The 12,114-nt window shown below is 41.1% G+C and overlaps 1 protein-coding gene across 2 annotated transcripts in view; it reads right to left on the bottom strand.

The window, feature by feature from the left end:
* URI1 (URI1 prefoldin like chaperone) overlaps positions 1-12,114 on the bottom strand; it is a 112,381-nt gene that overhangs the window by 85,283 nt on the left and 14,984 nt on the right. The window contains exon 1 of one of the 2 annotated variants that reach the window (XM_027618707.1): positions 3,069-3,516. The exons of the other annotated variant lie outside the window; for it this stretch is intronic. Within the exon in view, the coding sequence (XP_027474508.1) occupies positions 3,069-3,185 (117 nt within the window). The 5' untranslated portion in view covers positions 3,186-3,516. Of the gene's footprint in view, positions 1-3,068; positions 3,517-12,114 lie in introns of those variants that run through there. 2 annotated transcript variants of the gene reach the window in all.

Raw genomic sequence — 12,114 nt, 5'->3', positions numbered from 1 at the left:
AATAACCAAGAAAATAAACCACATTAACTGGTGTTCAAACTAGCCAAGGGCCATTTTTCAGGCCCAGAATGTATTTAGCAATTAAAGATAAAACATCCCAGTTTTCATTACAATTAATTAAAGTAAGTTTTATCAACAGCCTTTATTGAAAGAGCTAAAATCCCATCCAATTTCACTCACTTTTAGCTAAAATAAGAAATGAAATTGTGTGCTTTAAAAACATTTAATGGTGTTTTCCTATATAAACTGTGAATACTTATTTACATACATACATATAAATATAACTGTAACCACACTACACATACTGCTCTACAATTTTTAATGCCTGAATAAAAGCTCCTCATACTATCATGATTTAATCAATATCCTAACGTTGGATTTTTAGCTTTCCATTATTATAAACAAAGCTGCAGGGAACCTTTCTGTATGTCTTTTTGCTAAATCAAAAAGGAATAAACAGATGCTTTAAAAAAGTTTTTGAAAATGTTTCAGCTTTGATGCTATAAATGAAAGCAATGTTAAAATATTTGATCCTGTCCATTTATTACAGATGTTGCCATTTGTTGAGGCTGGGGCTCATTTATGCCCCTCCTTTGTCTTTTTTCCTTAGTCACTAATTTTTTGTACTTGTTGTTCATTGCTCCAAAATATAAACAAGGAAAAAAGAGAGAGGAACCAACTTGTCATACTTCTTAGTTGAATTTGAAACAAAAAATCCAAAAAACAAAAAACAATGCGAGCAACATTTAAACCACATTACCTGGCAGCCGTTCTCAAACAAGGCTCCCAGTGAAAATAATGCCCTATATCTAAGGTATCCACTGTATGTGATGAATTAATTTCTCTCCTCTACATCTAAAGCCTACTAGCTAGGTACACACACACACACACACACACACACACACACACACACACACACACACACACACTCTCTCTCTCTCTCTCTCTCTCTCTCTCATATCATTTTCGTCAGGTGTTAGTTCTTTCTCACATTGGGAAAACCACTGGAAAAACCCAAGTCCTAAAGCACATTTAAATGGATTTATATTTAAAAAAATACTAAGTGCCACACAAATATAAAGCTACAATGACATTTTTCCTTTTTTCATTCTAAGAATGTCCCAATACTTCTATTTTACTGTACTATACCTGGGTTGGTTTTAAAGCCTAAATAAAGTCCCTCACAAAAAAATTCTAATTGAATATTTACTAGGTAAATTTTCCTATACTAAACTATACTTAAAGTATAGCTATCTAACCAGTATATTTTGTGGCATTATGGGTCTCCTGTTCACTGCAGCAGATCCCTTAAAATACAGTGTAGTCTACTTATGGAAGGCTTTATCATCAACTGGGAATGATCTTACATACCCATCACACACACACACACACACACACACACACACACACACACACACACACACGCTTATTTTATGTGCCAAAACATTAACACAACACAGAAATTTGGTAACATAATGTTTACTGAAAATAGTTATTTAGGTTCCCACAGGACTGTAACTGAAAAAGCAGTCTTCAAATGTAACTGACTATACTACACCAGAAAGCTGTTCAGAGCACCCCAAAATGTATCCTTTGTATTTCAGCCACACTAACATCAGAATAAAACTAAGGATATCTCTTTTTACCATGACAAATAGAAGAAAACATATCAAAGTCAGCATTATGCACATGTTATACTATGAAAGAGACAAGAGTAATTTCTCCACAGAACAGACTAAAGGCAATGGGAACACCATCTTCTGAGGGTCTGTTTCACATTTCCTAAAAGAACAAAAAATGTAAATACTTTTGCCAAAAATGAACAAATTGTTCTCATAAAGAGCTGTCTTTTCTTTTTCTCTTAAAAAATATTAAGATCCATTAACGTCTTATAATTTAAATACTCAATACTTGTTGGATTAAAAAAAAAGCCAAGTTTAAAACCCAGCAGTCGTATAAGGCACTAGAAAAAAAATGGCTCTCAGAAAAGGAAATACAATGCATAAAATAATTTAGAACTAGAAAGAGTAGGAAAGATTCCCACAGTCATCCTAACAGGTGGTTTCCAATCAAACCAGAATTTTTTAGGTTCTATAAAAAGTCCCTCATCTAGCTGAACTGAGTATATTTATATACCTATGTAAATAGTTATTTTTATACAGGAATGTTCAATAGAAAGTTAGGAATTCCCACTGTTAAAAGTTTTGCAACAACTTCCTAACCCTTTTAACCAAGATACTCCCAGTATGGCCTAGGACATTTTAAGTAAAGTAATGCTGCTTGTCAAAGTAAGAATTTCAAACTCAGGAAGTAACTTGAACCTGAAATGCTACAGAATCCAAAGGGAAAAAATCTCAGATTAAACAATAACACCGTATTTCTTAAACTGGGCATACTTCTTCGTACACAATCCCATTAGGAAATGCAAAATTTTCTTCTCTCTACACTGGCAGATTAAAACTCACGTATGATACGACTGGAGTTAAAATGGAATAAAATAGCGTCCTATCCTGACAAAAACTAAACCACCAAAGCTGGAATTGCACATGAAGACTATCATTACAAACCTAATAAAACTTCTAAATGCAATCAGATAAAGAGCATACATTTTAGCAACAATTTTTTTAAAAGCTAGTAAGGTGAGCACCTCCATTTACCGCGTACCCCAAACCAAAAATACTTCCCACGCACTGTTGCATTCATTAAGTCTAAAAACTCACTTTGATATGCAAGTTAAACAGATTGTCACCTCCCTCTTTCCCATCCCTTCCCTCCCCTCGAAGGTCAAAGGGCTCCAGACAAAAGACAACAAAAGCACGTGACAAAAGTTTCTCCCAACACTTTCTCTCTCCAGGCCTAGAGGCTGTGCTCCTCCCCAGTACCGGGTCAGGATCGAGCTGGGCCCCACACCAGACGACTGCGGCCCACAGAGGGCAGGAGGGGGCTGCCGGGGCGGGCGAGGGGGAGAGGGATCGGACCCCGAGGAAGGTCCCAGCCCCGGGAAAGGGGGCGCGGGCGCTTCCCGAGACCACCGGCGGAAGCGCCGGGCCCGGAGCGCGGCCTGTTACCTTTTCCTGCTCCTCGCGGAGCCGCGCCACCTCCGGGGCGCGCAGCGGCGCCGCGGCCGAGGCTGAGGCCGAGGCCGAGGCCGAGGCGTGGGGCCCGGGGTCGGGCGGGGCCTCCATGGCGGGGGCGCCGGGACCTCAGCGGGGCGAACGAGTCCTAAACAAATGTTTATGGAGTCGGCGTGGCCGGCGGCTGCCCAGCGCCCGCGTGCTCGCCCTCATGCACTGCGCGCCCCGCGCTGAGGAGGCCGCGCCTGCCTTCTCCGCTGCCGCGGCGGCCGCTGCTCGCGTCCGGGCTGCCCGCGGCCGCATCTCACACACGCATGCCGCCCGCCGCCGCCGCCGCCGCGGGCTCGAAGCAGCAGGCGGGCCACTGAAAGCCGGAGGCGCCTGTCCGGTGGCCGGGCCGAGACAGGCGTCCTGTGGCGGCCGCGCCTCCTCCGCACCTCCCTCGTAAGCTCCACCCCTCGCCCCGCCCCGCGCGGCACGCCGGGAAGCGCGCGCGCAGCCTCCGCCCTTGGCCCCGCCCCGGTGAGTCACGTGGTGCTGGAGCGGCGCGACTTGGGTAGGCTTAGCAGAGGCTGCGGTGGGTTGTAGCCCTCTGGAAGCTTTCCTTCTAGCGGGATTGACGCTCAGTGAGCGCTTGTGGAAGTGGGCGCTATTATCCTTGTGCCTTCTTCATCCTCCATGAGCCAGTTGTTTAGCGCTGCATCTGGCGATGGGAGCTTAGTTCATGCACCAAAGCTGTTTCCTAAGAACATTTAATTTTAGCAAAGTCAACTCCTTCCTGTGCCTGTTTAATGAATTAAAATATGCAATTATACTTTGCCGTGTATTAATTACTGTGCTTATATTAATACAGTGCTATGTTTGGACTATTTAAGAGATTTTTCAAGGATAACTTTGCCCATTCTTTTTCTCTTATTTTAGAACTATGCCCTTTTTCTCATACTGTACACAGTCTCTGTACACAGTAGGCACCCATTTAATGCTTACTGGCTGGAACTGGCCTTGGCCTTACAACCACCTCTGCTCCAACCCCTAACAGAAATGGATGGATCCTGTTCCTTCAGCATTGTACAGATGGGAATAGGCTTGGAGTTACCTGCAGTTTACACCTTTGTGTGCCTGCTTGCTCTATTTCTCTTCCCTCTCTCCTGCCTGCTTCCCAGTCCAGATGCACCCTTTTTCCATTTGCTTCAAAGGAAGACAGAAGGAAAACTTGGGCAAATGATAATGTTAATTCCTCTCTTTTCCTCACTGCATATCCAACGTCAACATCTTCGAAAGAGGCTGAATCTGACTGCTCATACCACCTCCTCTAGCTCCATCATCATCTCTCTGACCTCAGCCACCTCAGTAGCTTCTTCTCTGGCCTCCTTGTTTCCACTCTTTCACCCTGAAATGGACATGGTCGGCTGCCCACCCGACCTCCCCTTCTTCAGATGGTCAGCCTAGCCCACACAACTCCTGTGCCTTTAGGAAGCTGACCGACCCCCAGCTCCAGTCTAAAGGCAATGCATTTACCCCATAAGTGGCTGATTCAGGAATGGGTATGTGACACTTCACAGACAGAGGTTTCCAGAAGGCTTCTGAAAAAGTTCTCCCTCATGCTTTGGAAGCATTTCCATAAAAAATAAAAAAAAATCTATCCCTTGGTGGGGAAGTACAAAACATATTTCAGGTCTAGTAAGACTGCCTAGACATTTCCTAGACTCAGAATGTAGTTGAGTCTGTGGTCAGCAGAGCCAAGAGACAGAACTTGAGTTCTTGACTATTTCATAGAACTTGATTCAGGGCTGAATCAGCCAATTCTGAAATCTGCATTACCTCTGGACTTCTGGTTAACGAAGCCAGTAAATTTCCCAACTGATTAAAGCAGTTTGCATCAGGTTTTCTATCACTAGCAGCCAAAGACTGATTCATGCCCCCCCCCAATCTATTCTCAGCTCAGCAGCCTGAAGAAGCTTTTAAAAATAACCAGATCATGTCATTCTCCGTGTTTGAGCCCTCCATGACTTCCCCCTGCAACTAGAATAAAACCCAGATGTCCTACTAGAATTCCATATTATCTGACCCACCTTTCCCACTTCCTTGCATGCCCCCTGCCACTCGTATCAGTCACAATTGATTTCTCCCTTCTCCTGCCTCCAGGTCTTGGCACTGGCTGATCTTTCTGCCTGCCGTACTTCTGCCAGATCTTTGCATGGTCTACTCCTTTGCATTACTCACGCCTCAATCCAAATGAAGAGGCTTTCCTGACATCCTTCCCATAGAAGGCCCTCCCCTCTCCTCCAAGCATCCTCCAGCACCTCACTTTTTAAATGTTCATAACACTTACTACTTTTTAGGATTCTCACTTTTATCTGCTTCCATGCTAGTTACCATCTCTTCACACTAGAACACCAGCTCCATGAGAGCAGGGACGTGTTAGACATTCCATGAACATTTTCTGCTTGCTAGAGCTCAGAAGTGACAGCAGAAGAACTTGAACTATAAACCCAGACAGACCCAAGTTGTGATCCCAACTCTGCCACTTGCCTGTTGACAAGCCTTAGGCAAGATACTTAACCTCCTTCCAAACTTCATTAACTTGTACAACAGGTCTTAAGTGATACCTGCCTCAGGGTTGGCTTGAAGAATAAGAGTGATCACAATTGTAAAACTTCCTCCATCCATCTAAAATCCTTCAAATTATAATCACTCATTCAGGTGAACATCAGCCACCCCAAAACACCTTCAACAAAAGAAAGTGAAATTTCGGCAAATATTGTTGACCCCCTTCCATGTACCAGGCCCTCCACCAGACACGGGGGACATGAGGGGAGCAAGGCAGGCACCAGAACTGTCCACGGATCTTGGAGTCAACGGAGGGTTGCAGACCTTAGATGAGGTTTTAACAATTCTATGGGAAGGTTGTCCTTAACCCCCAGATCAAAAGATCATCCCCTGCAGGAAGTTCCCCTAGTACTTCATCTGCTTATTCGTAGGGTTGACACTGATCACTTTAATCCTTGTAGTGTGTGGTTTTTCTGTACATTTCAGCCTCCCCTCCAAGAAAGGATGAAATCTTCCTTAAATCTGAAAAATACATAGCAACAAGCATGGCAGTTGCTGCAGTTTGTTGCCATCTCTCAGATGCCAGTGACAGAAACCCAACTTAGAGTGACTTATGCAAAAAAAAAAAAAAAAAAAAAAAAATTAAAGGCAGGCTTCAGGGGGACATCAGGCAAATAGTGGAGTAGGAGGCCCTACGGATCAGTTCCTTCATCAAAACAACATCTAGTTTCTATCAACTAGAAACAGGAAACACTTCAGAGTTAATTATTTTGCAAACTCTGGAACCTGAACAGATACAAAAACCAGGAGAGTGCTTGAATGAAGGAAGAGGTCGCTAACTGTTGGTCAGAGGATAGTGGTGGGGAGGGGTTTGTGAGAACCAGAGGCCAAGCCCCATTCCTCAGCCCCCACCCCACCATGCAGCTGTGGGATTAGCAGCCAGCATTCCTGGAGTGGTTGGCTGATGCCAGGGTGAGCAGTAAGATCCTTGTTCTCCAAAACTTTGGGGTTATGCATTTTGGTCAGTCTACCAGCTCCCTGAGAGACTGGTGGAGACAGCACCAACTCTTGTCTGGGTTTTAGCTTTCTGGAATCCTGGCAGTTTCCCCTGATAGCATCTATTGGAAGATTTAAAGGGACAGACACTTTTTTTTTTTTTTAAGGAAATCTTTGTCAAATCACTGAATGGCTGCAGAGCTAACAGAACAGAAACTTCAGTGACCATACATACCAAGGAATACACTTTGAAAAAAAAGGTTGGAAAATCACTAAGCAAATGGTGGCAACCTCCAACAAGAAAAACTCAGCAATCCCTGAGGAGCAGGAAAACTGGATTTCCAGAGTTACCGCATAATAATACTCAAAATGCCCAGTCCTCAGCAAACGTTATAAAACATTCCAAAAAACAAGGATGTAAAGCCAATTCACAGAAGAAACAATAATTACGAACCATCCCTAAGGAAGCCCAGACATTGGCAATATTAGTCAAAGACATTAAATCAACTGTCTTAAATATACTTAATAAGCTGAAGGAAATCATAGACAAAGAACTAAAGGAAACCACAAGAACAATGTATGAACAAATAGGGAACGGCAATAAAGATATCAAAATTATAAAAAGGAACAAAATGAAAACACTAGAGCTGAAAAATACAATAAATAAAAAATAAAATAATAAATTCACTAGAGGAGCCAGAAGGCAGATTTGAGCAGGCAGAAGAAATAATCAGCAAACTTGAATATAAGACACTCAAAATTATCCAGTCAGCTACAGAAAGAAAAAAAAAGTGAAGAGATAGGAACAGAGCCTATGAGCCCAAGGGACACCACCAAGCATACCAACATTTGCACAACAGGAGTTCCAGGAGAAGAAAGAGAGAAAGTGACCAAAAATTTTGAAAAAATAATGGCAGAAAACTTCCAAAATTTAATGACAGATTTGAATACACACATCCAAGAGGACTAAGCAACTCCAAGCGGTATAAACTCAGAGATGTATATAACTGAGATACATTATAGTCAGATTGACAAAACACAAAAACAAAAAGACAGTCTTGAAAGCAACAAGTAACAAGTGACTTGTCATATACAAGGAATCCTCAATAAGATTAACAGACAATTTCTAATCAGCAATCATGGAGGCCAAAGGGCATATTCAGTTCTGAAAGGGAAAAACTACCTCTCAACAAAGAATTCTATATTAGACAAACTGTCTTTCAAGAATGAAGGAGAAATTAAAACATTTACAGATAAATAAGAGCTGAAGGAGTAGACCTGCTTACTAGTAGACCTGCTTTGCAAGAATTGCTAAAGTGAGTCTGTTGGGCTGAAATAAAAGAACACTAGACAATAACTCAGTCATATGAGAAATAGAGAACTGATAAAAGTAGTAACTACATAGGTAAACATAAAAACCAGTATTGTCGTAGGTCTGGTTTGTAATTCTTCTTTTTTCACCTAAATCGAAAAGACAAATGCATAAAACAATCATAATAAATCTATGTTAATTGGGCACACCATGTATAGAAATGTGATCTGGGACAATAACAATATAAAGGAGAAGGGCAAAACTGTAGAGGAGCCCAGTGTATACTATTGAAACTAAGTTGGTTTTATTCAAACTGGGGTGTTATAAGTTTAAGATGTTAATTATAGCTCACAAGTCAACTACTATAACAATAACTAAAATATATACAGACAAGGAAAGAAGGGAATCAAAATGATACACTACAAAATAATCTAATAAATACAAAAATGTAGGAAGTGAAGAACAGAAAACATAAAAGATACACAAAAACAAATAGCTATTTGGCAGAATTAAGTCATTCTTTATCAATTATTTCTCTAAGTGTAAACAGAGGGGCACCTGGGTAATGCAGTTAGTTAAGCATCCAACTCTTGGTTTCAGCTCAGGTCAGGATCTCAGGGTCATGAGAATTGTCATGGACTGAATGTTTCCCCAAAATTATTATGTTGAAGACCTAATCCTCAAGGTACTGAATTTGGAGAGAGATCCTTTGTGAAAGTAATTAAGGTTAAGTGAGGTCATAAGAATGGGGCCCCACCCAATAGAATTAGTGTCCTTACAAGAAGAGGCACCAGAAAGCTCATTCTCTCCACATACACACTGAGGAAAGGCCATGTGAGGACACAGTGAAAAAGCAGTCGTCTATAAGTTAGGAAAAGATCTGTCACTAGAAACTGAACTTGCTTCATCAGGAACTTCTAGCCTTCCAAACTCTGAGAAAATAAATTCCTGTTGCTTAAACCACCCAATCGGTGGTATTTTGGGATCGTAGCCCAAGAAGATTAATAAAACAATGCTCCTCAAAGCAGTCTGTAGATTCAAAGCAATCCCTATCAAATCCCAATGACATGTTTTGCAGAAATAGAAAAACGCATCCTAAATTTCACATGGAATTGCAAGGTACCCTCAATAGCCAAAAACAATCTTGAGAAAGATCAAAGTTGGAAAAGATCTCACACTTCCTGATTTCAAAACTTACTGCAAATCTACAGTAATCAAAACACTGTTACTAGCATAAGGATAAACACATAGACCAATGGAACTGAATAAAGAGCCCAGAAATGAACCCTCCCCTATATGGTAAATTAATTTTTGACAGGAGTTCCCAGATCATTCAATGGCGAAAGAATAGTCACTTCAACAAACGGCACTAGAGAAACTGGATGTGGATGTCCACATGCAAAAGAATGACATTGGACCCTGACCTTACACCATATACAAAAATTAACTCAAAATGAATAAGACCTAACTCTTAGAAGAAGTCATAGGGGAAAATCTTCATGATTTTGGAATTGGCAATTTCTTAACTATGACACCAAAAGCACAGGCAACAAAAAAAAATAGGTATATTTGATTTCATCAAAATTAAAAACTTTTATGCATCAAATGACACTATCAAGAGAATGAAAAGACAATATAGGGAGGAAATATTTGCAAATCATATCTTATAAGGGTTTAATATCAAGAATATCTACCTATACCTATATTTATCTCTCTATATGGATAAAGATATATCTCCTACAACTCAACAACAGAAAACAATTCAAAAATTGGCAAAGGACTTGAATAGACATTTCTCCGAAAAAGATGGTACAAATGGCCAATAAACACATGAAAAGATGCTCAGTGACCCTAACCTTTAGGGAAATGCAAGTCCAAACCACAATGAGATACCATTTCAAGGTCGCTGGGATGAATACTGTGAAGGAGGAGGAAGGGAAAGAAGAAAGGAAGGAAAGAGGAAATAACAAGTTTTGGCAAGGATGTAGAGAAATTGGAACATTCTGTCATTGCTGTTGGGAATATAAAATGATATGGCTACCATGGGAAAGTTTGGCAGTTTCTCAAAAAGTTAAATGTAGGGGCGCCTGGGTGGCTCAGTCGGTTAAGCGGCTGCCTTCAGCTCAGGTCATGATCCCAGGGTCCTGGGATGGAGCCCCACGTCGGGCTCCCTGCTCAATGGAGAGTCTGCTTCTCCCTCTCCCTCTGCCTGCCTCTCTGCCTATTTGTGCTATCTCTGTCAAATAAATAAATAAAATTAAAAAAAAAAAAGTTAAATGTAGAGTTACCATATGAACCAATAATTTCACTCCTAGACATAGACCCCAAAGAAGTGAGAACAGATACTCAAACAAATACATCTATGTTCGTAGCAGCATTACTCAAGCAGACAAAAGGTGAAAAAAAAAATCAAGTTTCCATCAACAGATAAATAGATAAACAAAATGTGGTATGTATATTTATACTGTGTGTGTATATATATATGCATATGAACATTATTTAATCATCATAATGAAGAATTAAGTTCTGATACATGCTGCAACATTGATGAATCTTGAAAACATGAAATAATGTAAAATAAATATGAAATTATGAGAACATAAGTGAACTAAGCCAGATGAAAAGTACAAATATAGTATTATTCCACTTATATGAAATATCTAAAGCAGGTAAATTCATGGAGACAGAAAGTAGATGAGAGGTTACCAAGGCCTGGGGGTGGGGGGAAGGGAGATGGGGCTCATTGCTCAATGGTTACAGAGTTTCTGTTTGGAGTAATAAAAGAGTTCTGGAACTAGTGGTGACACAACATTGGTTAAATGTTGTTATACAACATTGTGAATGCACTCAATGCCACTCAATTGTACACTTAAAGATAGCTAAAATCATAGATTTTATGTTATATTTTCCAAAAGAAAGAAAGGAAGAAAGAAAGAAAGAAAGAAAGAAAGAAAGAAAGAAAGAAAGAAAGAAAGAAAGAAAGAAAGAAAGAAAGAAAGAAAGAAAGAAAAAGAATGAGGGGCGCCTGGGTGGCTCAGTCAGTTAAGTGTCTGCCTTCGGCTCAGGTCATGATCCCAGGGTTTTGGGATCGAGCCCCACATCGGGCTCCTTGTTCAGCGGGAAGCCTGCTTCTCCCTCTGCCCCTCTTCCACTTATTCTTTTTCTCTCTCTCTCTCCAATAAATAAATAAAATCTTTAAAAAAAAAAAAGGAACAAAGAAACAAACAATGAGCTTTGTTGCCTCCTGTAACTGAAAAGTTCAGTGATAGTTTCAGATAAGGCCAGACCCAGGAGCTCAATATGGACAGGTCTTTCTGCTCCTCTTTGTGCTTTCTTCTGCATTGGCTTTATTCTGAAGCAGTTTCCTTAAACATGGAGGCTCCCAACATTCCAAGTCATCAAAGTACATATTTAGCAATCTCTGGGAAGAAGGTACCTCTTTCTTCCTAGATCGGTGGGCTTCATTATCCACAGCTAGAGCCCAAGAGGAGGGGATGGGTCAACTCCATTCCAAACATAATGATTACGGGTATGAGGTGTCTTCCCAAAGAAAATCTGAAGACATAGGAGAGGATGCTATGCAGGCAAACCCTCAAATGCCCACTATAAGCTTCAGGGCTTCAACAAGAGCTGCTGGCCCCCAGGAGCCTGGATATTCCTTGCCTTTTCAAAATTTTTATTTTTTTAACCTACTCTTTTCCCTGGTGTAGAAGTTAGACAACCATAAAATGATAAATAATACCAGAAGAAGAAAGATGAGAGTCCTAAATGATCCACTTAGTGGATGATCAAATGCCTGTGTCAATTAGGATTTATTAAGTTGCAAATGTGTTACAAACTGCCTTAATTTAAAAGACAATTTATTGGCTCTTAATACAGAAAAGTTCAGGAGTGGGTCAGCTTTCAGGTGTGGCCTGATTAAGTGGCTTCAACAACAACAGTTGGGCTTGCTTTCTCTTCTCTGAGCCCTGCCTTCTGCTGCATCTACATCATTCTCAGCTGTCTGGGAGCTCCAGGCTCCCAGCCTCTAGGGTCAAGTGGGTAACTCTGCCTGCTCTGAGTGAGAAAGAGAAGCATCAGTCTCTGGGTTTTCCCAGCCAAAGGCTCAGAGCATCCCATAGTCTCTGAACTGGGTCACATGCCCTGTCCTGAGCCAATAACGTGGCTCGAGGACAGTGAAAT

This window comes from Zalophus californianus, chromosome 17 (genome assembly GCF_009762305.2).
Source record: "Zalophus californianus isolate mZalCal1 chromosome 17, mZalCal1.pri.v2, whole genome shotgun sequence".
Lineage (NCBI taxonomy): Eukaryota > Metazoa > Chordata > Mammalia > Carnivora > Otariidae > Zalophus > Zalophus californianus.
Note: the sequence above shows the minus strand (reverse complement) of the source record. Positions and strands in the feature narration are given on the sequence as shown.